The sequence below is a fragment of the Gymnoscopelus microlampas genome (assembly GCF_963454915.1).
Source record: "Gymnoscopelus microlampas genome assembly, chromosome: 21".
Lineage (NCBI taxonomy): Eukaryota > Metazoa > Chordata > Actinopteri > Myctophiformes > Myctophidae > Gymnoscopelus > Gymnoscopelus microlampas.
Genome location: NC_139958.1, coordinates 12219961 through 12246675, shown reverse-complemented (window position 1 = coordinate 12246675; position 26715 = coordinate 12219961). Strand labels below are relative to the sequence as shown.

The following is a 26715-nucleotide window of genomic DNA, read 5'->3' as shown; positions in this document are numbered from 1 at the left end:
TTGGTTCCGTCAACACACATTTCTGAGTGAATTTTCCCTCCACCAAGTCCCATGGTGCCTCGTTAGGCAGAAGGGAGCCAGCCAGGGAGAGAGGAGGAAAGTGACAGATCAAGAGAGCGAGAGAGAGAGAGAGGCAGATGACAGACAGACACACAGAGCGAGAGAGAGAGATAGAGAGAGAGACAGACAGAGCGAGACAGACAGACAGACAGACAGACAGACAGACAGACAGACAGACAGACAGACAGACAGACAGACAGACCGTTTTTTCCCCCATTTACACCAAATCTCTTCGTCAAAAATAGCCGATCTACAAGCTCACAACACAGTTTGTGAGCTTGCAGATCTGCTATTTTGGATGCTGGGATTCAAGTGGTTAAGAGAGAGAGAGACAGAGACAGAGAGAGAGCGAGAGAGAGACACACACACACACAGAGAGAACAAGAGAGAGAGACATACACACGGAGAAAGAGAGACAGATAGATCAAAAGAGAGAGGCACAGACAGACAGACAGACAGACAGACAGACATAGAGAGAGAGAGAGAGAGAGAGAGAGAGAGAGAGAGAGAGAGAGAGAGAGGGGAAGGGAGACAGAAAAGGCAGAGCGGCCTTTCAAGAACACAGACAGAAGGCAGACAGAAGGAGCTGTGGAGCCTCTCAGTTTCTATAGCTACTGTACTGCTAGCTCCTCAGCTAATCAAAGTCACACTGCAGGGAGCCAATCATACACTGATGTGCGGCAAATGGAGATTGTTTTCTTTTTTGTTAACGCACATCATGTCTCATCTGCAAACACAGACACTAATAACCCCCCGCCCCCTCCTGCAAAAATGCTATACAAGAAAGAACACCCCAACAGTAAGAAAGCAACACCCCACCCTCCCCTAAAATATAAAAAAAAAACTCCCCCCCAGCAAAAGAAATGCAATAAAATATTTTAAAAAGGTAGACTGAGCACGATTCCCTTTGAGGTAAGCATGAAGACGGATTTATATTTTTAGTATATCAAGCTCTTTAACATTATCATAAAACAAGGCTACTTAGTAGATGAGGACAACTTGGCCATGCGTGATCACGCCGATCCGTCTTAAGGTTCCTGGAGATTAGCTGGTCACAGACAGGCGGACGGACAGACGGACATGCGGACGGACGGACAGGGGCGAAAACATTGTCTCGGGGCCATGCCTTCAGCCTGGCGTAGAAAATGATGTCTAAGAGATATACGTACAGTAGACTTGCCATGTGTGTTTACAGTGAAAGCATCCATTTAGATCAGTGGGTCCCAAACCTTTTAGCTGGAGACCCAAAAGAGAGTCTCCCCAGGACCCAAACTAGTGAAAATAGCCGATCTACAAGCTCACAACGCGTTGCGATGCAACGCGTTGTGAGCTTGTAGATTGGCTATTTGCACTACTTCTATTTTTTTTTCTTAAAATGTATGGAATTTTGTATCTTTGTTATGTAGGAAAAGAAAAGGGATACAATATGTTCGCGACCCATAAATGGGTGCCGAGACCCACTGTTTGGGAAACAACGGATTCAGTAGAAGGTAAAACTGAGTTCAGTGCATCAGGAGGCTGAAGGCGCATTTAAACAGTAGAACGTCCCAGTTCTATTGTTTATTGTTACAAAGGAGCTTCTTGCATAGCTATCGGCAAGCTGCTTGCTTTGCCACTGATGCATATTTATAATATTGCTGAGTCTGCGTTAAGTTAACCACCAACCACTCCATTTTACATCATCATCGCCTTAAAAAATCTCACAACGATAAAAGCTTCGGCTCGGGCAGGAGAGAAACGGCAATTAGGGCTGAGGCATTGACCTGACTTTAGCACAAATGCATACACAATTGTGTGTATGAATTTACATTCTCTCTCCCCCCTCTCTCTCTCTCTCTTTCAGAACAACCACCACACCCACAGACCTGAGGAAGTGTGACCTTTTGACGGTGTTTGGTGGTTCGCCCACCGCAGTCATTAGAATAGTCTACTTCCCCTTTTTTTGGGGAGGGGACGAGGGAGAAAATGTCATCCCAATTACGATCTTTCCTCTAACCTCCACCCCTTTCTATTCCTATTTGCCTCCCACCTTCCTCTCTGCTCTCGCCGCTCTCCACTCCATATGTGGGCATGTCGTCGAGGTGAGAGAGAGACACAGAGAGAGAGAGAGAGAGAGGAGAGAGAGAGACATTAAGCCATTAAGATCGGGGAAAGCATCTGTGTCATTTTAAGATTTCTTTGGCTATTCAAAAAATAGCAGATATACAAGCTCATAGCGCGGCACCGAGTGCCGCGCTATGAGCTTGTAGATCTGCTATTTTTGAAAAATCATGAAAACGTGTGCAAATATTTGAATATGTATTTTTTTTCATGGGAACATTTTGAACTCAAATCTTTGCTTCTGGGAGGTGCCTGGAATTAAATATTATGAGATGGGGGTCCGCGGCCAAATTCATATCATTTTGGGTGGTACTTGACAAGAAAAAGTATTCACAACATTTTTGTTGCCGATCTACAAGGTCAAAGCCGCGCTATGAGCTTGTATATCTGCTATGTTTTAATAGCCAAAGTCGTCAAAAAATGACACAGATGCTTTCCCGGTCTTAATGGGTTAATGGACTAGAGTCAAGCACGCACTGTAGATGCAAGCATCTATAATAATGAGCTCTAATAATAATGATGAGTCATGTAGACACGTGTTTAGTCTAGCAGGGTCTCCCTCCACCAAGGTATGTTCATCTGAATCCAGCAGCATGTGTCTGCATGTGAGTGCATGCATGCGGTCTGTTTGTGTCAACTGTAATGTTATAAGGCAGGGGTCCTAAACAAGAGGTCCTAGGACCCCTAGAGGTTCTCAGCCAAATCTTTGTGTGATAGGGACTTTATTTCACGCGTTGTGAGCTTGTAGTTCAGCTATTTTTGAAGAGGTTTATTGTACAGGGAAAAAAATAGCAGACCAAGTATTGAACCAAAGGTTAAGTTTACAAAGTATCGAAGGTTTCTGTTGTTAAATTTAACATGTATCCAATATGTAGTGGTGGTCCCTGCTTCATCTCTCTCTCAGTCTCAGCTAAGGGGTCCTTGGCCTGAAAAACGCTGAAGATCCCCGTTTTAAAGTATGGAGAGTCTTATGAAACTTAAGTTAGAGACTAGGGACCGTACTCACGGGGTATGTGTTTGCATGAGGAATAAGTGAGATGTGCTCGTGGTACTAAACACACAGCCATTTAAAAGCAAGGAGAAATGGAGGACACCTTTCACTGCTGCTGTAACTACATGCTCTGCTGGCTACATAACATTTAGGGAGGCCTATATTTTCTTAAAAGAATTGTAGATTATTCAACATTGTATTAATTATTTTCAAGCTTCAGACGTGGATAAGATAATGTGTGACTTTGGCATTGAGTTGTGATGTTCTAATGCCCATTGTAGAGATATAATATTATATATATATAATATTATATATATAATAATATTATATATTATATATATAACTAACTCTATTCATTCACTAATTCGACGGTGCCCGGGATCGAACTTATGACCTTATGAATCAAAAGCGAGAGCTTTACCAACTGAGCCACCCAGAGGATGGGTTCTACTTTTTGTGTTGATTGACCATATTGTGCCAATTGATTTGCCTGGCTCCACGATAGGACAATGGACATTGTTCTCCTGGTCCCCCATACGAGGTATTTCTTTTGTTTATTCAGATTAAGGTCAGATGACCAAGAACAAGTTGTATCAATAAAATGGTTATGTAAGTGAACACAGTGTGCGGCACTGCTCTCTTTTTAATGGTCACTTGTCCTAACATTGATATTGATAAGCTGCACCGCTCGGCAAATGTTCAACAGAATGTAACCTTGGACGACGTCCAAAAACAGACCAAACAGACTGCATCCCTTCAGTTGAAAAACACTAAGCGCCAACAGAAGTGTTGCCAGATTTTGCGAGAGAAATAAGCAACCAGCTCTATGATAACAAGCCCAAAAGATAGACTATATTCCGCACTTTAAACCTATATCGGCTATTTAAAAATAGTCGATCTACAAGCTCGCAACACGTCGCAATGTGACGCATTGTAAGGCTGCAGATCGGCTATTTCCAAACAAATCTTGAATAAAAAGGGAAAAAAAACACCACGTTGTGAACTTGTACTTGTACGCACCAACGTACAGTACAACTCAGGTCTGTTTTACTACAGGGTCTAAGTGGTTAAACTGAAGTTATATTGATGAAATTCCAAATATTATCAAAGTATTCTGCGGCACCCCCTGGACTTGCATCATGGCACCCTAGGGTGCAATGGCACCCACTTTGAGAAACCCTGATCTAGTCCACTACTCCCTCCTCATCATGCTCTGCTGTCTTAATCCTGCATATTTACTTTACTTGAGTATTTAGATTTTTCAGTACTTTTACTTCTACTCCACTATATCTCAGTGGAAAATATTATACTTTTACTTCACTACAATCATTTGAAAACTTTAGTTACTACTTGTTACTTTGGAGATTTTGATTATTATTACAAAACATATATATATATATACTGCACATATATATACATTTCGGCCATTTGAAAATAGCCGATCTACAAGCTCACAGTGTGTCACATCGCGACACATTGTGAGCTTGTAGATCTGCTATTTTCCCAAGATGTTTATACAATTTCTACATTTGAAAACTTGTGAAATGGGACATTCACTTTCATGATTACTTTTACTTTTGCACTTTAAGTACATTTTTATACCAATACTTTTGAACTTTTACTCAAGTACATTTTGAATACTGGACTTCTACTTGTAACAGAGTATATCTACATTGCAGTATCGATACTTTTAGGAAAAGTCAAACAATTTTAGTGCTTTTTTCCAACACTGCTTTTCTCCCTCTGGCGTTTCAGTGCTAATAAGGAGAAGATGAACACGTCTCCCTACTCGCTGCTGCTGCTGCTGCCTCTGCAGCCAGATCACATCACAACATAAATAAATAAAACAGCAATGCCTGCAATGGCAGCGAGAGAGAGAGAACAGGAGGCAGTATTATGGGATGTGTGGGAGGTGAAGGAATTGAGCGGTAACCGCACAACCAGCCGATCACATCAAGAGTGCTGCTGAACCAGAAGAGAAGGAGCCACAGCCGCCATGTTGTAACTGAGCTTATTGGCTCGCAGGATGCGATGCCGCTGTGAGCTTGTAGGTAGGCTTTTTTTCATACAACAGCGTCACACAAAAAAAAGCATTAAAAGTAGCAGATCCACAAGCCCATCGGCTGTTTTCTAATAGAAATACTTTTTTTTTCTTTTCATTTCCTGAAAAGTAAAAGTTTTGGACATTTCCACCCGTCAATGACGATATGTCTTGTTTAATACCCTGCTATTTTACACAGAGTAGGGCTACAACTATCCATTATTTTCTGAATTTCTTTTTTTCATCAATTACTTTTTGAATTCATCGTATAATCTTATGTTTCTTATTTTATCATACATCCACGAATCGATGCCAAAAATTATCCAATTTATTCTAATTGACAACGCGTCGCAAATGTCAATTCGGATTGTAGATCCTTTTCTTAAATGACACTACCTTAACCCATTAAGACCTGAGGCCGTGTCTAAAAAAAATCTAAATCCTAACAATTTTTCAGAAAAAAATATAACAATATTTTTCACGTTTTTTCAAAAATAGCTGATCTACAAGCTCGTAGTGCGGCACTCGGTGCCGCGCTATGAGCTTGTATATCTGCTATTTTTGAATAGCCAAAGAAACCTAAAGTGACACAGATGCGTTCCAGGTCTAAATGGGTTAAAATAAATTATGAATCAGGCTTGAGAAAGAAAAATAGCTTCCATTAACTATTCAGCTGATCGATGAGCCTGGTTTGCTGGCCTCAGACAGGCAAGCTGAAGAGGGAAAAAAACAGGAACCACTCTTCTCTTTCTTTCTCTCCATCCCTCCCTCCCTCTTTTCATGACATCATCCCCTGTTCCCTCGCTCTGGAGACCGGCTCTAGTATTACACACTTCAAACAGCCTACAGCTCTTCCTTTGAGGGTCACATGAGGTCAACACAGATGTCTGGTGGAAATCTGAGCAGAAAAATGGGAGTTGGCAGTTTTACCCGCATCCTCCCAGACCCACAGGCACACAGGATAGATCTACAAGTTTCACAATGAACATGCAGATCTGCGGTTCCTCCCACAGGCCTGCTATCCAGTAGAGCAGGGGTAGGCAATTGAGATAAGCCTAGGGCCAATATCACTCCCTGACATTCCATCGCGGGCCGGGCTCAACACGTGCATGTTCGTGCGCAAAATTTTTCGGGTCTAATTCGGGTCTAACTCGGTCTAATTCGGGTCTAATTTGGGTCTAATTCGTTCTGTTTGACCAATATAAATCAACATTTTTTCGGTTTAAATATCAGCACAGGCGATTTTTCTGGTGATTTTTTTCTTCTTCTCCATTTTCCTCTAATCTAGCTATAAAATGTCATAAATCCTTTAAAATGCATCGTGTTTATGAGTGCATGATTTCAAAAGTGGGTTCAGGTTCTATGAAATAAGTATTTATAATTATTTTAACATTAATTTTTAATACTTTTTTTATAACACTTTTCAGTAAATCATTCATACTGTATCTTTACTAATATGTGACTGATGGCACCAACAATGTGAACATTAACATAATTAAACCGAATTAAAATCAGACCAAGATAAAAGATTAATCCATTTGATCATGGAGTGCTTGATTTCAGAGTCTCTTGAAACGAGCGCTACATCTAACTATATAAATGGCGACCAACTTCCGCACCCTCGGTGTCCACACCCCACAGCTCTGTTATCGACTAAACAACGCACCGCCAGACCACATGTCGGCAACTGACTCGCCACGGCGGCCGCGCTGAATTTACGCCTCGCGTAGGGGACATCTCACTGCTAACTACACCTTTTCCACCGCGCAACATAATTAATTGTACTCACCAAATGTCGGACAAAACGGAAGGGGAGGCAGCTTCGTACCGTTTACCGTGCGCACGACCTCATCACCACAACAGCACGCAGCCGCTGCGGGTTTTTTTTCCTTTTTTTCCAAACTTTTTTTTTGGTCACCATTTTCTCCAGGCACCATTTCTGGTGTAACGTGCGCAGCATGCGCTGGGTTGCCAGGTTTGCACAGCCTGCGCCAGAAATCTCTACTGCCCACTCTGTGCTGCAGCTACATGGACACACAGACAGGGACACGGAGGGACCTACAACATGTCTGGACATGTCTGTGTAAGCGACAACTATACTTCGCCAGTACAACGCTGTGTAACCGAGAGCACGTGCGCACGACCAAATCACAACAACACCAGGCGGCCGCCATCTTGCAGAAAGGGCTGCCATTCGCCAGCTTTCAGAAAAACAAGCAACCACCTTCATAATTTTTTTTTTTTTTTTTTTTTTTCCTTTTGGAAATTTTCATCCCACGATTTCCGCGCGGACCACCAGGGGGTCCGCGGACCCCCTGGTGGTCCGCGAAACATACAAAATATCATTTCTTCTACTTATTTTTCATCCTTTTGTCACTTTTACATTACACTTTCTTACAATTTTTTTTTTTTTTTCCCTTTTTGCAAATGTTACTTACAGAGACAGGGACACGGAGGGACCAACAAACGCAAAGCCCCGTGCGCGGCTGGGGTTGAGGGGGGCGTAGCCCCCCGAAACTCTAGTTAGCTATAATTACAATGCGCCATTTACTAACTAAATAAAAAATACATAGGGGGCGCTCGCTGTTATTTGTTCAGTCTGTCGCTTGATTGCAGAAAACATTTCAGCTGCTGCTAGTGAGCGAGATACAAACAACAACAATGGCGCTATCGAAAAGTTTGAAGAGGAAAGTTGACAGTGAAAACAGAGTGTTTAGAGAGGAGTGGACAGATCGGTATGTGTTCATCTTACCAGTGTCCAGTGTCCACTGACTTTTTTTCATGTCATTGAGCGATTGCCGCCCACGTTATACCCCGCTGTCATTCTCTGGGTGCATCTACATATCTCCGTCAAGTTACCGTACGGACGCCGGAAGTCCCATCCACTCCCATGTTAAGTTTAAAACCGGAAGTACCGTTCCGTTTTTTTTTTACATGGGAGTGGACGGGGCTACCGTCGCGTAGCCAGCGTACCGTTGCACGCTAGCTTACGGACATGTGTGGATGTACCCACTCTCAACATGGAGTAATAGTCATTATTTAGGTGGGGATAGTTTCTGTATTTGGACATAATAGATATAATAGCGGCCTATATGTGAGACTATCGGTCTGATACTGTATAAAAATAAAATCCCTCCCCCCAAAAAAAATCAAAAAATATTTTTCTAAAAATATATATATATATTTTTTCAAAAAAATGTAATTCTCAAAATTATCTCACGGGCCAGATATTATTTCTAGGGGGCCAATTTCGGCCCGCGGGCCGCCTATTGCCGACCCCTGCAGTAGAGCAACGTGATAGATCTACAAGCTCACAATAAACTTGTTTTGCAATTGATTGAATACTTTGTTAGTCAGAAATGTAAAACAGCACGTGGCACAGTAAGACATTACGGCTGAAAGGATAACAAAAAAAACTCCTGGGGACTTGTTTCCATTGTGGGCCTATGCATTCAATTCATCAACATAAGTAAGCCTTGCCGAGCCGTGAGGCCCATAGGGCAGGAGCCTATCTCCGGTTTCTGTAGCGCAAGGCATCTTGATATTCAAAGATTTGCACAACTTTTCGCGATTAAAAATAGATTAAAAAATAGCAGATCTACAAGCTCATAGCGCTGCACTCGGTCTATGAGCTTGCACATCTGCTATTTTTGAAAAGCCAAATAAATCTAAAATGACACAGATGCTTTCCCGGATTGAATGGGTAAAGTACATTGATTTTACACCCTCTAGTCCGTTCATTTTTGAGTGCTCGGATCTTTTTTTCCCAAGTCATAGTTCCCATTGATCCTAGAAGCACCAATCTAGGTTTTTAACTCTATTTTAATCCTAGAAGCACCAATCTAGGTTTTTAACTCTATTTTCATCCTAGAAGCACCAATCTAGGGTTTTAACTATATTTTCTTTTTTATCTCCTTGGTTAAGCACCTGGTTGATCTTGCTTTCTCTAGACATGTGCATTAATATAACAAGCACCTATCAAACTATCTAAAAATAGAGTGACTTCAAAGACTTTGGGGATGGTTTTGGGGGACATACAGGTTGTTTTCTCCTGTGGTTTCACATGAAGATCTTCTTCAGACTGCAAGGTGAAACTACACAGACTCAAGGACAGGATGCCTCCCCCCCTCCCTCCCTCCCTCGCACTCACTGACTCCTCTGGGCCTCTGCTATCATCGTCAACTCCCACGTCTTCCTATACCATCCTCCATTCATCTTGTTTTGTTGTTGTGTTTTCCGTACAACTTGTTACACCTGGGTATGAAAATAATCTTAAGCACTGTGAGTAAACATCCCCTAAATTTTCGTTTCTTACATTTTGCTTTAATTATTATTTCAGAAGATTTTCCAAAAAATCCCCCCAAAAAATCAATTATCTTTCATAAATTAAATAAAAAAAACAAAATCTATTTTTTTTTTCATAAATGAAAAGAAAGAAATATCTAAGAAAAGAATAACTTAAGAAGTAGTGAAAATAGCAGATGTGATGTGAGCTTGTAGATCGTCTATTTTCATTAGTTTGGGTCCCGGGGGGACATACAACTTCTCTTTTGGGTGTCGAGCTAAAAAGTTTGGGAACCACTTAAGAACCCTGATTGTCAAATAAAATAAAATGAATGATTCTCCTGAACTGAAGAAGGAAATGAATGATATGACTATGCACTATGTATATCGTCGCCTGTCGGGCAGAAACCTCATATCTCCATATTTCAACTTTTTATGTGTTTGCGTCACTTAACGCCCTACTTCCCCATACAAGAGTGGCAAGAAAAAGTCGTGAAAATAGCCGACAACGTGCTGAAGACCTGGAACTGTGTCATTTTTAGATTTGAGCTAAAAAGCATTATTTTACACTTTGGGCTATTCAAAAATAGCAGATCTACAAGCTCATAGCGCGGCACCGAGTGCCACGCTACGAGCTTGTAGATCTGCTATTTTTGAAAAATCGTGAAAATGTGTGCAAATCTTTGAAATATATATATTTTTAAAGCGAACATTTTTAACTCAAATCTTTGCTTCTGGGGGGTCCCTGGAACAAAATATTTTGGTGGGGGTCCGCGGCCAAATACATATAATTTTGGGGGTCCTTGACATGAAAAAGATTGAGCACCACTGATATAGAAACATACGTTTTTCAGAAAACTGTTGGGATTTAGGAGACATGTAGAATCGGCTTCAGGTCTCAATGGGTTAAGAAATCATTTGTTTCCAGTTCTTGAAAAGTAAAGTGTTTTGGACATACAAGGTTTCCGCCCAGACAGAGACGATAGATGTTACAAGCGCAGCAAAAAGTGAAAATGAGGAGAAAGAAAAACATTATTGATGTGCCTTATATTCTCTTTCTGTCTTTTATCTCTGATTCTGCCTCCGGGGTATGGAACTATGGATCTATCCTCAATAGCATGCCAGAGCTTAGTAGTTCTCTCTCTCTTTCTCTCTCTGTCTCTCTAACGCACTCTCTAAAACCTACTGTTATGAATGTGAGCTTCATTCAGATCATTTTAATTTGTAAACTAAGACACACGGGTGCAAAAAAAAAACTGTATTATAAACTTCTTCCACCGGAAGCACCTCGAGCCATTCTCTCAAATAAGCAGCTTTAATCTTCTAACGTGACAATATAAATACTGTGTGAGAAGAAATGTAATTGACTTCTCGTGAGTTATTTCTGTAGATAATAGCTGGTGGTGGGCCAGTGGCAGTGGTTTGGGAGGGGGCGTGGACGTTTCTTTTCTCACCCCCGCTCAGTGTGATGTAACAGCCAAAATGGCCACCGTGTGAATAATGGTTAATTAGAAGGGGGTAGGAGGATGTTTGTATTTAATTTAATTAAGAGGCAAACTGTGCAGCTAAGCCACCAGCAATTCACCAGGGAGAGGAGAGATCAGTTTATTTCCGTTTAACCACTTAAACCTATTTCGGGCATGTCATTGTAGGCGAAAATGGTCAAGAAGAATAGCACTTTTGCGAGTGTCACATGTGTTGTGAGCTTGTAGATTCGGCTATTTTTTAAATAAATTGAATTTTGGAACATTTGGGGAAACCACACGAAACGTAGAATCCCTATTTTTGGGCCATGTCTCATGAGGTGAATATTCGATATCAGATCTACAAGTAAAGTGCACAACGACACATTGCGTCACAACATTGTGAGCTTGTAGATCGCCTATTTTCAGGCGACAGAGATTTGGCGTAGAGGGGGGGGGGGCAACTTAAGTATAGTCCCCTGGGGGACCCCTGTCAACAAAGTATAGGGTTCAAGTCAGTGGTTCTCAAAGTGGGACCCTCAGGGTTCCTTGAAGGGGTATCCAAATGGACCCTTACAGGTCTGTAACTCTGAGTTTATAAATGGAACCAAATGGACCCTTACAGGTCTGTAACTCAGAGTTTATAAATGGAACCAAATGGACCCTTACAGGTCTGTAACTCTGAGGGCATACAGATGGAACCAAATGGACCCTTACGGGTCCATTTGGTTCCATCTGTACACTCTCGGAGTAAAGGGGCGGTCACACCGAGCACTATAACGATATACAGTGCAGAATTTAGTTTTAAAAAATCGTTCTAAGTCAAGTGGATGGCAGAGTTCAAACCACAACTATAACTATAAGACAATGGTGAACGATAATAGTTCAGCCCTTTATGTGGGTCCTTGAAATCACTTGATGGTTTAAAGTGGTTTAAGTTGAAGTGGTTAAATAAGGCTGACAGTTTAAGATACAGGAACTCTAAAATGAAAGCGGTGCAACAATAATAACCACACCACCTCCCTCATCAAAGCCACCCCTCATATCTTCTCCACAGTGGTGTAAAGTAACTAAGTACATGTACTCAAGTACTGTACTTAAGTACAATTTTGCTGTATTTTTACTTTAATGGAGTATTTCCAATGTTCAGTACTTTTACTTCTACTCCACTACATCTCAGAGGCAAATATTGTGCTTTTTCTCCACTACAATTATTTGAAAAGTTCAGTTACAAATAGTTACTTTGTAGATTGAGATTATTATTACAAAACATACATTAACCACTTCAGCCCTATATACACATTTCGGACATTTGAAAAATAGCCGATCTACAAGCTCACAAGACTTTTACTCGCAACAGAGTATTTCTACATTGAAGCATTGATACTCATACTTGAGTAAAACATTCGAGTACTTTTTCCACCACTGCTTCTCCAAACCCATCTCTCGCCACCGACCGACCGACCAACAAAGGAGCAACAAACTGCTTCCACAAAAACAAGACACCATCTTCCTCCCCCTACTACATAAAAGCCCGGGCAACTACAGTATACCAGATCCATAACAAAACGGAATTCCCACCATGGACAGACATTTTTAGATCATAAAAGAAAGATGTATTACTACTGTGTGGGCAGAATTCCAACAGCGCGTTAGAGGGCTTGTTATTATTGCTGTGTGAAGCTGCCAACTCTGCAGTTTATGTGTCCTGACATGGTAGTTTGGTCACAGACACGGAGGACACAGCGTGGATAACGCTGTGAACCCTGCAGTTGGAAGTAAACATTACTTTTTTTTTTGTTGTCATTGCTCAATGTCATGGGGCAGTGGTCTGACACTGCAGTGATGAAGTACCTACTATTTACTTTGGTACTGTTACTTAAGCATCTGTCATTTTAGATTTTAACCACTTGTCTTATAACCTCGGTCCCAGCCTCACTCATCTGCAAAGAGAAGAGCCTGGTCACGACCTAAAGCAGTGAGTGTCTAGGAAGTCCTGAGTGGACAGGATTTCCGTTTCCCCCGGAAACTATATTTTTTGACCAATCACAACACTCGTTTCATTCACAGAGAATGTTAACAGATTTGTAAAGCATCAACGTCATTTCCTTGGGCGGTACTTCCGCCAAATTCAACCATTTCCGGTTGTCAACTTCCTAGACAACCAACATCCCAGGTCTTGCCCAGGGTGCTTGTCTTATACTTTGGCTATTCAAACATAGCAGATCTACAAGCTCATAGCGCGGCACAAAGTACCGTGCTATGAGCTTGTAGATCTGCTGTTTATTTAGAAAAATCATGAAAATGTGCGCAAATCTTTTAATATATATGTATATTGGTAAAGCTAACATTTGTAACTTAAATCTTTGCTTCTGGGGATCATATAAATGTTTTCTAAATCCTAACAGTTGTTTGAAAAAACGTATGTTGCTATAATCCGTGGTTCTCAAACATGTCAAGGATCACCAAAAATGATATGTATTTGTCCCCCCATCTCAAAATATGTTGTTCCATGGACCCCCAGAAGCAAAGATGTGAGTTAAAAATTATCGCTTTTAAAAATATATATGTATATTCAAAGATTTTCGAGATCTTTCAAAAATGGCAGATCTACAAGTTCATAGCACGGCACTCTGTGCCACACTGTGAGCTTGCCTTGTGTATCTGCTATTTTTGAATAGCCACAGAAATCATAAAATGACACAGATGTGTTCCCCGTCTTAATGGATTAATTTCCGATACCGATATATACAGTATATACACAGGCTTTTTTCCACCAAAACTAATGTCAGGTAACAACACCACATATCTCCTGGCATGGATGCATTCATAAATGCAACAAGGCTTTCCAAATGTAAACGTTCTCCGTGCAAAATAAGAGAACAACTTCAACTTAACTCATTGAGTGCCCGACTTATTTCTGGCTATTTCTGGTCAGTGCGATTTTTTTTTTTCAAAGTAAAAAAAAAGTGCTTAGGAAGCGAGATACAGCCTTTTTCAGTTATAAGTTAAACAAGGAGTGGATGGAGCTGCAAATCTTCAGATAATGATATCTTGTTTTTTTCTATTTCTTTCAAAAACACGTGAAACACGTGATTGGCACGTTGCACCATAGCGGTAAAACACGTGAAACACGTGAATGGCACTCGATGAGTTAAGTCAAATATGGCAGTGCCAATATGGAACTGCGATATCATCGGGGTCCCCTGATCAAGAAAAGGTTGTTAGCCACAGTCTGGGTGTTGCTGTCCAGACAGTAAACAGAAGTGCAGCAAAAGCCGCCAGACCACAACAATAATCAACAACAGCATAACTGTTAAATCTACCACTTATCCACAGATTACTAAAATAAAATAAATAAAACATGAAATCATGCGAAGAGAAGAGAAAGGCAGGCGAGCCGGCAGCTGTTAGGGCGGCGGAAAGAACTGAAATTAAAAGATGAAACGTTTCGCAAACGGAGAAGCGGGCGTGACAGCCAAACTTCCATCCCCAGCGTACAGCCTATCTTCTCTCACAGCCCTGAGAGATCATTCAACCGGAGGCTATAAATAATAATAATGCAGTTTATCATCAGTCCAGGTACATGATGTACAATACACAGACACAAGGAAATCACTAGTAATCACAAAAAGAAGATCAAAAAGCAGTAGTGTAAAAGAACTGTACTTAAGTCCTTTAACTTTACTCGAGTATGTCCATTTTTCAATACTTTATACTTTTACTCCACTACATCTCACGAGGCAAATATTGTACTTCTTACTTGAAAACGTTAGTTACTAGTTACTATGTAGATTTAGATTATTATTACAAAACATACCTTCACCAATTTAGCCCCTAGGCTAGTATATACTTTGTCGATTCAAATGAGCTTGTAGATCAGCTATTTTTGAACGATTGACAAATTTAGAAAAGGTTTGACAAAAAAAAAGAAAAGAAAAAAGAAAACTCGATTCGAAATGGGACATGCAGCATAATGAATCCCTTTTACTTTTGGTACTTTAAGTATATCTTGATGCCAGTAACTTCAGTACTTTTACTCGAGGTAAAACTTTGAACTTGTATTTCTACATTGTGTGGCAGTGCTACTACTCAAGTAGAACATCGTAATGTACTTCTTCCACCGATGATCAAAAGCGAAAAGCAGAAAGTAGCATAAAGACGAGTGCTAAGAGTGAGTCATCTCTCCCTCTTTCTCTGGGTTCCAGCTGGACGCTTTAACCACGTCTTGATGTTGGATTTAAGGCTCCGGCTGGTTAGTCCACATTTAGGATGTACAGAAGACATTCGTAAGGCTAGCAGTCATTTATTATTTTTTCAACAGCCGCCAGCCAGCCAGGCAGCAGCCGCCTTGTGTTGGCTCGGGCTCATTATAACATCCATGACTACAATCCATTATCCATGCCAGCTCGGTTGGCAGTGCCCACTACCAAGCATTACAATGCACTGACCGAAATAGAACACTCTGTTTACCCCTGCTGCTTCATTGTGTGTGTGTGTGTGTGTGTGTGTGTGTGTGTGTGTGTGTGTGTGTGTGTGTGCACGTATACATAAGAGAGAGAGAGAGAGAGATTCTGTCGGGCAGAAATCTATAACAATATCTCAAGATTTCATTTTCAGTTTTTTTTCACTATTAATGTCAGATTATTATTATTATCATTATCATTAGCCGATCTGTATGCTTATTTGAAAGTTGTTACGTCCGCCTGTGGGATTTATAAACAATTTAATCAATGAAAAGTATTAGCAACAGGAGCTAGTGACTAAATATGATTTAAAAAAAGTTATCCATTGGAACACACCGTTCTTTTTTTGGCTCTTTTTGTCCTGAAAAGTAATGATTCAAGGTTTCCATCCGACAGTGAAGATACACAATTTACCCGTTTTACGGATTGGAACCGTTTCGGATAACCGTTAGTGTTATCGAGAAAAAAAAGGCACATTTCAAATGGTACCCGACCCTGTTACAATCTGTCATTTTGTTCCTTATTTACACTCTTTGTGCCTCAGCATCATATCCAGTGCTGATTGTGTACACCTGTGTCTAGTTAGTTTCCCTGTGTGTGTGTGTGTATACACCTCTCATGTTTCCTTGTTTGAGTGTTTGTCGGTTTGTCTGTTTTTTTGTAGCCCGTTTGTGTTGGCTACAGCAGGTACTGTATGTTTACCTGAGTACTGGTACAGAAAGAAACTTTAGTTTTCCACTCCCCAAGTTTTGTCTGATTCTTCCTGCTTTTGGTTCTAACTAGAAAACTCCTAACAAAACCCTCGATTTCATTTCAACCTGAGCATTTTGTGACTAAAGTGAGCGCTGCACATGGGGTTGTGCACGCTGCATCCGTCAGCAAAATGGCTCAGGTGCCGCGGTATAACGAAGAGGTGCTGCTCTTTTTTTTTTTTAAACACCCGGCCTGGTTCGGGCTGGAATGGACCGGCCGTTCGGAAGTTGTCCCACATTTCCCAGTGAACAGCAAGTCCCTGCCAGGGACGCCCCAGAAGCAAAGCTTTTATCTAAAATTGTTTAAAAAATATATATATATATTCAAAGATTTGCACACATTTTCACGACTTTTCAAAAATAGCAGATCTACAAGCTCATAGCGAGGCACTCGGTGCCGCGCTATGAGCTTGTATATCTGCTATTTTTGAATAGCAAAAGAAATCTTAAAATGACACGAGATGCGTTCCTGTATGTTTTACCCGAGTACTGGTACAGAAAGAAACTTCAGTTTTCCACTCCCAAAGTTTTGTTTGCATCTAACTGCTTTGGGTTCTAACTAGAAAACTCCTGACAAAACCCTAGATTTCATTGAAACCTGAGCAATTTGTGACTAAAATGTGCGCTGCATCTGTCACCAAATGGCTCAGGTGCTGCCACGGTACAACAAAGAGCTGCTGCTTCTCTTCATTGAGTGACAGGATCGACACAGAGAGAGGCCCTCTGACTCTCTCTCCTTACAGATAGATAGATTTCTTCATTTTTGTGTCATGCACCAAAAGGTGCCACCAGCCCACATGGACTTCATAGGACACGACATATACTCCATTCATTGCATAGGTGTACAATATAGAAATACTCTGTTTTTCAAACTCCATTTCGTACTGTACATCCAGAACAGAACATTCTGTCCTTTTTCCCAAGCCTTGAATCTGCTAAAAAGAAAATACCTTTCCTAAAACATAATTCAAGTCTTTCATAATTTCTAACCAAAAAAGGTTAACCCTAATTCCTCATATAATGATGTCACATAATAAAACAAATTCTATCCTCTTCAGGAGTACCAATGCATCTAGCTGTTACAGCAGTGATTGTAATGCAAAGGTTAAAGGGATAGTTCACCCCCAAAATGACTTTTTTTTCGATCGATTACTCACCCCATGGAGACTTGAATTCATGGAGATTTTTTTGTTGTTGTCGCATTCCTAAGCCAATAATGTGATGACCACCAGCGGCTCCAGTAGGAGCCACAAAGAGTCTCCTTTGTGTGTCCTACGGGAACCGACAGAAACTACAAATTAATTCATGTCTCCATGGGGTGAGAAATCGATAGAAAAAAAGTCATTTTGGGGGTGAACTATCCCTTTAACTGCCCTTCCTCGTTCCCACAGCTAAATGCTACAGATAGTACGGCTGAAATTAGAAGTACGACTTGGTATTAATAATAGAGGCAGACGCACAGAATTAAAGAGGCAAAAAATAGAGGGTGAAGAGAGAGCGAAGCCCGATTAATACTTTGTCGAACGGACGGCGTCGCGTGCCGAAAATAGCCGATCTGCAAGCTCACGGCGCGAGGCGGAAGCGCCGTGAGCTTGCAGATCGGCTATTTTCGGCGCAGACTGCCGCCGTGCGCCCCCCGGGGGGCATAAATTGGGCATGAGACGGTGAAAGGGGATCACAGACCCAGACTTGTTGTCCTGCAGCTGCAACAGGATCCACTTGCGAGACTAAATAACAGCAAAGTGAGTGGTGCTGAGGAGACGGCCAGACAGACAGACAGACAGAGAGCAAATAACCACAAACTATTCCTGCTTTGCTACAGGCTGAACATGGCGGCCAATGGCTCTGCAGGACAGCCTGTGCTTTTTTATTCTTGTTGGTCAGGCAGTGGTTCGATTCTTAAATAGAACTTGTACTCGTTGGGAGGAAGGAGGGAGGGGGGGGTCACACCCTACTCAAAGCACTGTAGTCCAGTGCTTCTCAAACCTTTTCGTGCCAAGGGCCCCAAATTGATATATATTTGGCCGTGAAACCCCATCTGAAAAGGTTTTGTGCCAGGGACCCCCCATGGTCCCTGGCACCGTTAGTTAACACTAACGGTTGCCCGACTGCCCGTGGCAAGTAAGTAAAACGTTCGGGCAAGTGGAGTTTGCTTTCAGGCTGCCCTGACAGGCAAGTGCGTTTGAGTGGGGAAGCAACTGTCTTTTGTTCGCTAAAAACAGAACATTGGCACTTAAAATAAGAACGCACGGTTGACCTAATATGCATTTTTTTTTAGAATGAAGAGTTTTCACTGTTGCCACAAATATAAAATAACAAGTGTTAAAGTGTGTATATACTAATTGCCTCGAGCGAGTTGCCTCGCAGAGGGGTGTCTGGCTTCAAGAACACGGAAATGTGTCTGTTTTGTTCAGGTCGAGAACCTTCCCTCCCGAAGTGACTTTGGTTGTTCTGATAGTAGTAGTAGTAATCATATTATCCCCATACATATTGGAAAGTTTTTGAGGTTATGCTTGTGTTTGCCTTGATATTACTCGTCTACTAGTTAGGACTTAAAGCAAAAAATGGGTATGCACTATGCACAGGCACACGCGCACAGACACAGACACAGACACACACACACACACACACACACACACACACACACACACACACACACACACACACACACACACACACACACACACACACACACACACACACACACACACACACACACACAGCTTTTAATCATCCCAGTAATAGCCTTTCATTGTCCTGTTTTACACCGTTAAAAAGTGCTTTACCGTAAGAGGAAAGCCAGTGAAACAATGAGAACGGCTGCTTAGCTTGACACCGGCTTTAATTAAGTTACTAAATTCCTCTTTTACAGCAGTCTAATACATCTATTCAATTCTACAGATTCACTTAGACTTATTGCAGCCATTCTTCTTTCAACAAGGCCTGCAGGAGAAGTGAACGGTGACACACTGAACTGTTCAGCTGAGTCAAACACATCCAACTGCTGAGGATGTCATTGATGACTCAATCTGCTTCACCAGAAGCACTGCTGGTACATTTACTCAAGTACTGCACTTAAAGCGGCACTACGCAACTTTTTTTTTAGGAATAAAAGGTAATTTTGTCCAATCTGTATGGTTAATACAATATAATTGCTATATAAAATGCCCACAAAAAGTTCGGAAACTTAACTTCGGTCGATTATTTCTCCCCTTTAAAAATTATTATGTATTGTGTTATATCATTTTTATCGTTGATTAGTCACCTTTACAACGAGGTACAGCTGTTAAGGATCGGGCATTCGTGGAATGAGCAACACAGCTAAACGTGTGGGTATATAACACACAATACCAATTGGTATTAACTCATCCAGTGCCATAACTGCCATTGCCCAAATTTTCATAAGCCCAGAGCGCCATTGACATTTTCTTTTTTTTGGGGGGGGGGGGGGGGGTCCAGAACCCAATATAACGTGATCCAAAGATTTACTGCACCATTCACTTCTTGGTTAACTTATTACTTAAAAATCCTTTATCTCGACTCCTGTGTGCTTTTTTTTTTTTACTATGTATTTTTGGCCGAGAAATGCTATTTTCAAAGGTGGAATAAAGGGAACTGGAGGTTCTATTGCTTGCTAGTTATACTTAATAAAACAAATCGGAGTTACTTCTTCCACCACTGACAAGAACCAACCTTGAAACAACAACATCCCTTTCGGCATTAAAGTTTTAAAAGCTTGTTTCCCTGGCAACCGGAAAAAACGCAGAGTCAGCGAATCTGAGGTGAGAAATAAGGTTTCAGTGCTTCACAGGAATACTGACATTTAATGTGAGGTAATTAAGAATGTGACCCTGTCTATCCAGGGAGCTGTAGAGACCTTAACATCCATCAGCAGCAGCTATCAGCGCCCCACTCTATGGTAGCTAGGGCTGTCACCATCATTATATTTTAGTCGCCGATTAATTGTCATACAAAAAACGGCGATTAACCCATTAAGACCTGAAGCCGATTCTACAAATGTCTGTGTTTCTACATCAGTGGTGCTCCAACCTTTTCATGTCAAGGACCCCCAGAATTGTATGTATTTGGGCCGCCGACCCCATCTCAAAATGTTTTGTTCCAGGGACCCCCATGAAGCAAAGAATAGAGTTCAAAATGTTCGCTTTAAACAATATATATTCAAAGATTTGCAACATTTTCATGATTTTTCAAAAATAGCAGATCTACAAGCTCGTGCCACGCTATGAGCTTGTATATCTGCTATTTTTGAATAGCCAAAGTGTAAAATAATGCTTTTTAGCTCAAATGAAAAAGTGACACAGATGCGTTCCATGTCTTAACGGGTTAAAGGTGAGGGTAAGTGATATTGTTTTGTTAAATATATACTCAGTAATCGCTCCCGCTCTTAGTGAACAGACGACAGCATTTTCAGGTTCGGGATACGTATTTCATCCAATCGGGAGAGAGAACTCACACAGGATACAGGATAAACAAGTGAAATTGTAAGTGATGACACAAAGAAGTGAGCAGACAAAATTGGAACAGCACAAAATTGAAGCTGATAAATGGGCACTCTCTCCAGATTGGCTGAAATTGGCAACCCAGCTGAAAAGGAGCTGGAGAGACGGCGGGGAGACTTCTGCTACAGAACAAACACTCTATAGCAGAGGGGTCTTCAACAGGGGGTCCGGGACCCCTAGGGGGTCCTCAGAGTTACTACAGGGGGTCCGCCAAATATTAGTGTGATATGATTTTTTTATTTTACCTTAACCACTTGAACCCTGGCATCCATTTTTCTGAGGAGAACTTTAGCCAAAAATAGCCGATCTACAAGCTCACAACGCCTCGCGCTGCGAGGCGTTGTGAGCTTGCAGATCGGCTATTTTTGGCAAAGAGTTACAGGTGTAGAGGGAAAAAAGAGCAGCAAAGGTTTATCTGAAACACAATTGTATACAATAGGCCTATAGAGGGGGTCCCTGCTTCATCTCTCTCTCAGCTAGGGGGTCCTTGGCCTGAAAACGTTGAAGACCCCTGCTCTATAGCAATGATTACTATCAGAATATAGAACGAATTAGAACTCACAATTAGAGCTCACAATTAGAGCTCACAACGCGTCGCAAAAGAAGCGACGAGTTTTACCACTTGATCCCTATTACATCAGCTATTTTCAAAAAGTGAAAGCAAGCCCAAATAAGCAACTACACTTCAGAAACGAGCCCAAACAAAAGCAAACCGCAACTATGAATATTTACAAGCGACTTTACAGGAAAACAAGCCCAAAGTTGCTTATAATAAGCAGACCTGGCAACGCATGCGCACAATGTACCGTCGGCCGACGAGAGTTTGCGCAGAACGTTTTTTACTTCCGACTACTTCCGTCCGAAGTAGTCTGTTTGGTGGAAAGCCACCTTAATGCAGCTCTTTTACTTGTATATTGTGTTTGGTATTGGCCACTTTTCAAGAATCTTGATCCACAGCACATTGTGTGGATATAGACATCACTTCTTACAACACTTCTCAGCACTGAGCTGGTATAGGAGGCAGGGAGAGGAGAGAGCTGTAAAGCTGTGCTGATGAGAAGCTGTCAAGAACATGAAGGTTGTCCCAGAGAACTGACGAGGCAGAAGGAGAGGAGATATACGGACTGACTGCCAACAACCAGAACCAGAGATGTTTATGAGTCATGTTGAGAAAGGATAACAGCATGGTGGCTGCTTGCTTCTTGTCATAGTGGATGATGGCTACGTTTGTCCAAAACAATTAGAAATTGTCTTTTAGTCTCGCATTGTTGCCAGACAAAGTCGGGGAGATCTCCGCCTATACGATCATGTCTGGGGGACTTCAAAATCCCAAAAGCAGCCAGAACAGCTGCTAACATACCTAAGCACCACTGCTGTTGGAAACCGATCATGTCACTGGGCCGGCCCCACCCCAGTATGAAGGACCACCCGAAAGAATGTGGATGATGGGTTCTGCGATGCAGTTTTGTCCTTAATCCATTAAGACCGGGTTTTTTTCTTTGGCCATTAAAAAATAGCAGATCTACAAGCTCATAGCTATATACATGTTTAACTCAAATCGTTGCTTCTGTGGATTCTACTAATGTCTTTTAAATACTAACAGTTGTTTAAAAAAATAAAATAATTATGTTGCTATAATATCAGTGGTTCTCAAACTTCTTCATGTCAAGGACCTCCCAAAATGATATGTATTTGGCCGCGGACCCCCAATCTCAAAATATTTTGTTCCAGGGACCCCCAGAAGTAAAGATTTGAGTAAACAATGTTCCTTTAACAAATATATATTCAAAGATTTGCACAAATCTTCAAGATTTTTCAAAAATGCACTCTGTGCCGCGCTATGAGCTTGTATAGCTGCTATTTTTGAATAGCCCAAAGAAATCTTAAAATGACACAGATGCGTTCCCGGATTGAATGGGTTAAAACTCTCCCAATTGCTTCCACCCAGGCCGGTTTTAGCATGAAGGCTGGGAGGTTGTCAACAGTCTGTAAGTTGAGTGAAGCGTTTTAGAGATCGACTTGTCAGTCTAGACATGAGATGGCCTCTGGCTGTACAATAAAACTTGAAATACTGTATACTTAGCAATGTTCATAAAACTTTCAATGTTAGGGATTGAGCAGAGGCTCTAGCAAGAGAGACTTACAAGTGCAAGATCAGAGTAAAAGCCTGATTTATACTTTGTCTAGCTGAAGCTCAAAACCTGACAGCGTCTTCAGCGACGCTTCGTGACCTTATAGATCTGCTATTTTTGGTCTGCAGGGACGTGCACAGATAGACTCTAGGTGGTGCTAGAGCACCTGCCCTTTGCCCTCTTGACCAGAAGTGCCCTTTTGAAAAAAAGAAAAAAAAAAGTTTTTTTTTTCCTTCAGTTTACAGCTGGGGTCTTCAACAGGGGGTCCGGGACCCCTAGGGGGTCCTCAGAGTTACTACAGGGGGTCCGCCAAATCTTTATGTGATAGGATTTTTCTTTTTACCATAACCACTCGAAACCTAGCATCCCTTTTCTGAGGAGAACTTTAGCCAAAAATAGCAGATCTACAAGCCCACAACGCCTCGCAGCGCGAGGCGTTGTGGGCTTGTAGATCGGCTATTTTTGGCAAAGAGGTATAGGTGTAGAGGGAAAAAAGACCAGACCAAGTAAACAAAAAAAAGTATAATTTACTTGAGCACCTGCCCCTCAAAATGTCTGTGCACGCCACTGTCGGTCTGCAACGCAGTCGTACAAACGGGGCATAAATTAGGCATAAGCATGAATCAAGTCAGCAAACAACAGGGTAAACATAGTCACATACGTACGTAGAGTGTAAAGAGAACAATGCAGTGCCTCAAAGACACCGATACCAGGCAAACAATGAACCTAGCATCTGTCTAAAACAATGTGCTTCTCTGAAATATTCTATTCTAGAAAAAGCAAAATAGCATCTATCGACAAAAGATGACAAGAAGGTACACAAGGAGAGAGGAGTGCTATAGGGGGGATGAGGTGGAGTCAGAAGAGGTGAACTGACTGCAGCGGAAAATTGAGAGTGAGTCTGCAGTTCTGGCTGCAAGGGGGGTTTTCAACAAGCAAAGCAAGATGTTGACTTCTCGTGAACCGTCCTTGATGCAAGTTCCAGATGCCAAAAAGACAAGTGTGTGTGTGTGTGTGAGTGTGTGCGTGCGTGTGTGTGTGTGTGCGTGTGTGTGTCTGTGCGTATGTGTGCATAGCCAAAATCTTAGTTTTTTTCCCCAAACAGGAAGTGCAGAGACACAGGGAGCGAAGCAGTACAGTCATGGCAAAACACAGCTGTCTAAGATGGATTTGAAGATTATCTCCAGCTAATTGACCTCCTGTTGAGGGACAGACCACGGCAGAGCAGTCTGGCATGAGGCTACGGCACCGCTACAGAGGAATGTCTGAGCTTTAGTGTGTTAGCCCTGCGGGGGGGGACATGCTTAGGGATTAGCGCTCCTTCAAAAATGCAATACCGCTTCCCTGCAAGAACAGGAAATCACCTGCTGTCTCCTCTTGATCTGGTCAAGAGTTCATCGTATGAGCATCCAGGCCAATGGCTGGATCGGCTCACTGGAGTGAGCCTCATTTTCGTGACATACATTTTTTTTCTATTGCACAATAATAATTACATCATTGAAATCCACCATTTCTCAGAAAGGTATGGATTAAAGCAACATAAAATGTCACGACTGAAAAAATGTTTGTATGACCAAGTTGTGATGTAGTATTTGTGAAACAGTGTGAAACGAGCGTGGTTGAATGGCGTCTCATATTGTATCAAATGGGGGGTCCTCCTTGGCCTAATACAGTGGTGCTCTAGGGACCCTCAGGGTTCTGTTAGGATATTCCAAATAGACACTTAGAGGTCTGTAACTCTAAGGGTGTATAAATGGCGCCGTTCCATTTTGTACACTCTCAGAGCTGTGAGGGACCTTGACATTAAAAAAAGTTTGAGAGCCACTGGCCTAATGCATATCCAACTGGGGGTAAACTATGTGAAATTAAAAAAGAGAACCACTGATGAATGAAGAGAGAATGGAGAGATCACCACAACAACAACAACAACAACAACGGCAGCAGCAGCACTACTGACCTTGGCCTTCCCAGTACTCTGCAGGATGTGGACCAAGGCGCACGCCATCTCCTCCTTGTTCTTGACGCTGATGCCAGGCTCCAGCACGGAGCACAGCAGCATGTAGTTGTTGGTGGTGTACTCGGCGAACTCCTTGTACATCTCCATGGGCAGGATGCTCATGCTCTGGTAGCGCGCCTTGATCCGGATCATGGGCCCCGACGTCTTGCCCTTGGCGGGGTTGGGCGTGCTGACCGGATACCACTTCTCCACGAACTGGCGGCCCGTCACCGCCGCCACAGGGATGTTGACCAGTCCTGTGTGTCCAAGAAAGAGAGCGTGATGATGTCACACCATAGCGGCGAACCCTCACAACATGGGCCACCTGTCCATTGAATTCTGAACTGAACCTTTTCGATAGGGATAGCAACGATCATGATGCTTTTAGTTGACGATTAATTGTCATACAAATAATTGTGATTTAAATGTATTTTTTTTGCATTGATTATTGGATGCCTTTCTGCTGGCTTTTTAGGCTTTGTAAACAAAACGTTGCACAGCGTAGATATGAAAAATAAAATAAACTAAATAAACACAGAAATGACCTGTATCAATAACGAAAATAAATAATGTACTGTGGCCAAGAAACCAAAATATATTTAATACTTATAGACTTTCAAAAATGTCAAAAAATAGCTAAAATAGTCGATCTGTATTTATCATTCGATTCATTTATATAGACGAATGGAAACAATTCTGACGAAAATGCGAAATAACTGCGATTATCTCAAATAATAGGCTCTATGCACAGCAGCCATATTGGGAATGAATTGGGCCCCTTCCTTCCTTCCTTCACAGGTGTTACCAATGACACTAATCATTGACGGCTCCCCGTTCCATTTAGTGTGGCATAGTGGTTGCCTTATTTTCAAGGACCCCCATAACTCTGAGAGTGTACAAATGGAACCAAATGGACCCGTTTGTACACTCTCAGAGTTACACACCCACCATAAGGGGCCATTTGGGAACCAAAATGGAGTGTTTCTAGTGAGCCAACATGCACGATATCAGCACCCTGACCAGAATGGAACGGAGCCTTCATTAGTATCATTGGTAACACCTGTGAAGGAAGTAAGAAGAGGCCCATTTCTTTCCAATATGGCTGCTGTGCATAGAGCCTATTGTGATCGGGGTGATCAAGTAACAATCGCGACAGGCCCTCCCCCTCCAGTCCTCACCTATGTAGTTGTTCTTGTCTTTCTTCTTCTTCTTGTCCGTGTCTTTGTAGAGGTGCACGGTGATGCTCTTGACGGCGGGCAGGTTGTTGAAGTCAAAGTGCTCGCCCCAGAACACGTTGTCCGTCTTGAGCTTGCAGGTGGTGCGGGCGTACAGCGAGTCGTCCAGGCACAGCTCGCAGAAGTACTTCTTCTTGGCGGGCAGGTCTTTGGCCTCGATGATCCACAGCCGCAGCATGTTCTCCACCCGCCGACTGTTGTCCTGCGGACGAGACACACAGAGAGAGAAGATAGGAGGAGACGAGGTCAAGTACTGGATGTTTATTTGTTAGCTGATAATGCCATGGCTAGTCTTTTACTGGGGTCCACAGAAAAAACATATTACAAAACACATTCAAAAGTTACCATGTCAAATTGCATTCATTCACATTACAGTTACATCAATATCAATATAAAAACAGATACGAAAATAAACACTGGTACGAAATAACGTAAAATCTGCAGTCCAGTAAATGCCTCTTCTTAACCCTTTAAGACCTGAGGCAATTCTTTAAAAAAAAACATTTTTTTGAAAAAAAAATCTAAAACATTTTCTTTCAAGATTTTTCAAAAATAGCAGATCTACAAGCTCATAGCGCGGCACTCGGTGCCGCGCTATGAGCTTGTATATATATATATATATATAGCTTGTATATATATATATATATATATATAGCTTGTATATATATAAAGAAA

General features: G+C 41.8%; 1 protein-coding gene across 1 annotated transcript in view; it reads right to left on the bottom strand.

Moving 5' to 3' along the window:
• Positions 1–26715, bottom strand: part of LOC311038338 (disabled homolog 2-interacting protein-like) — a 214846-nt gene that overhangs the window by 45672 nt on the left and 142459 nt on the right. Inside the window, exons 6-7 of the mRNA XM_084047804.1 lie at positions 25984–26242; positions 24767–25062 (exon numbers count right to left, since the gene is read on the bottom strand). Coding sequence (XP_083903930.1) covers positions 24767–25062; positions 25984–26242 — 555 coding nt within the window. The remainder of the gene's footprint in view (positions 1–24766; positions 25063–25983; positions 26243–26715) is intronic.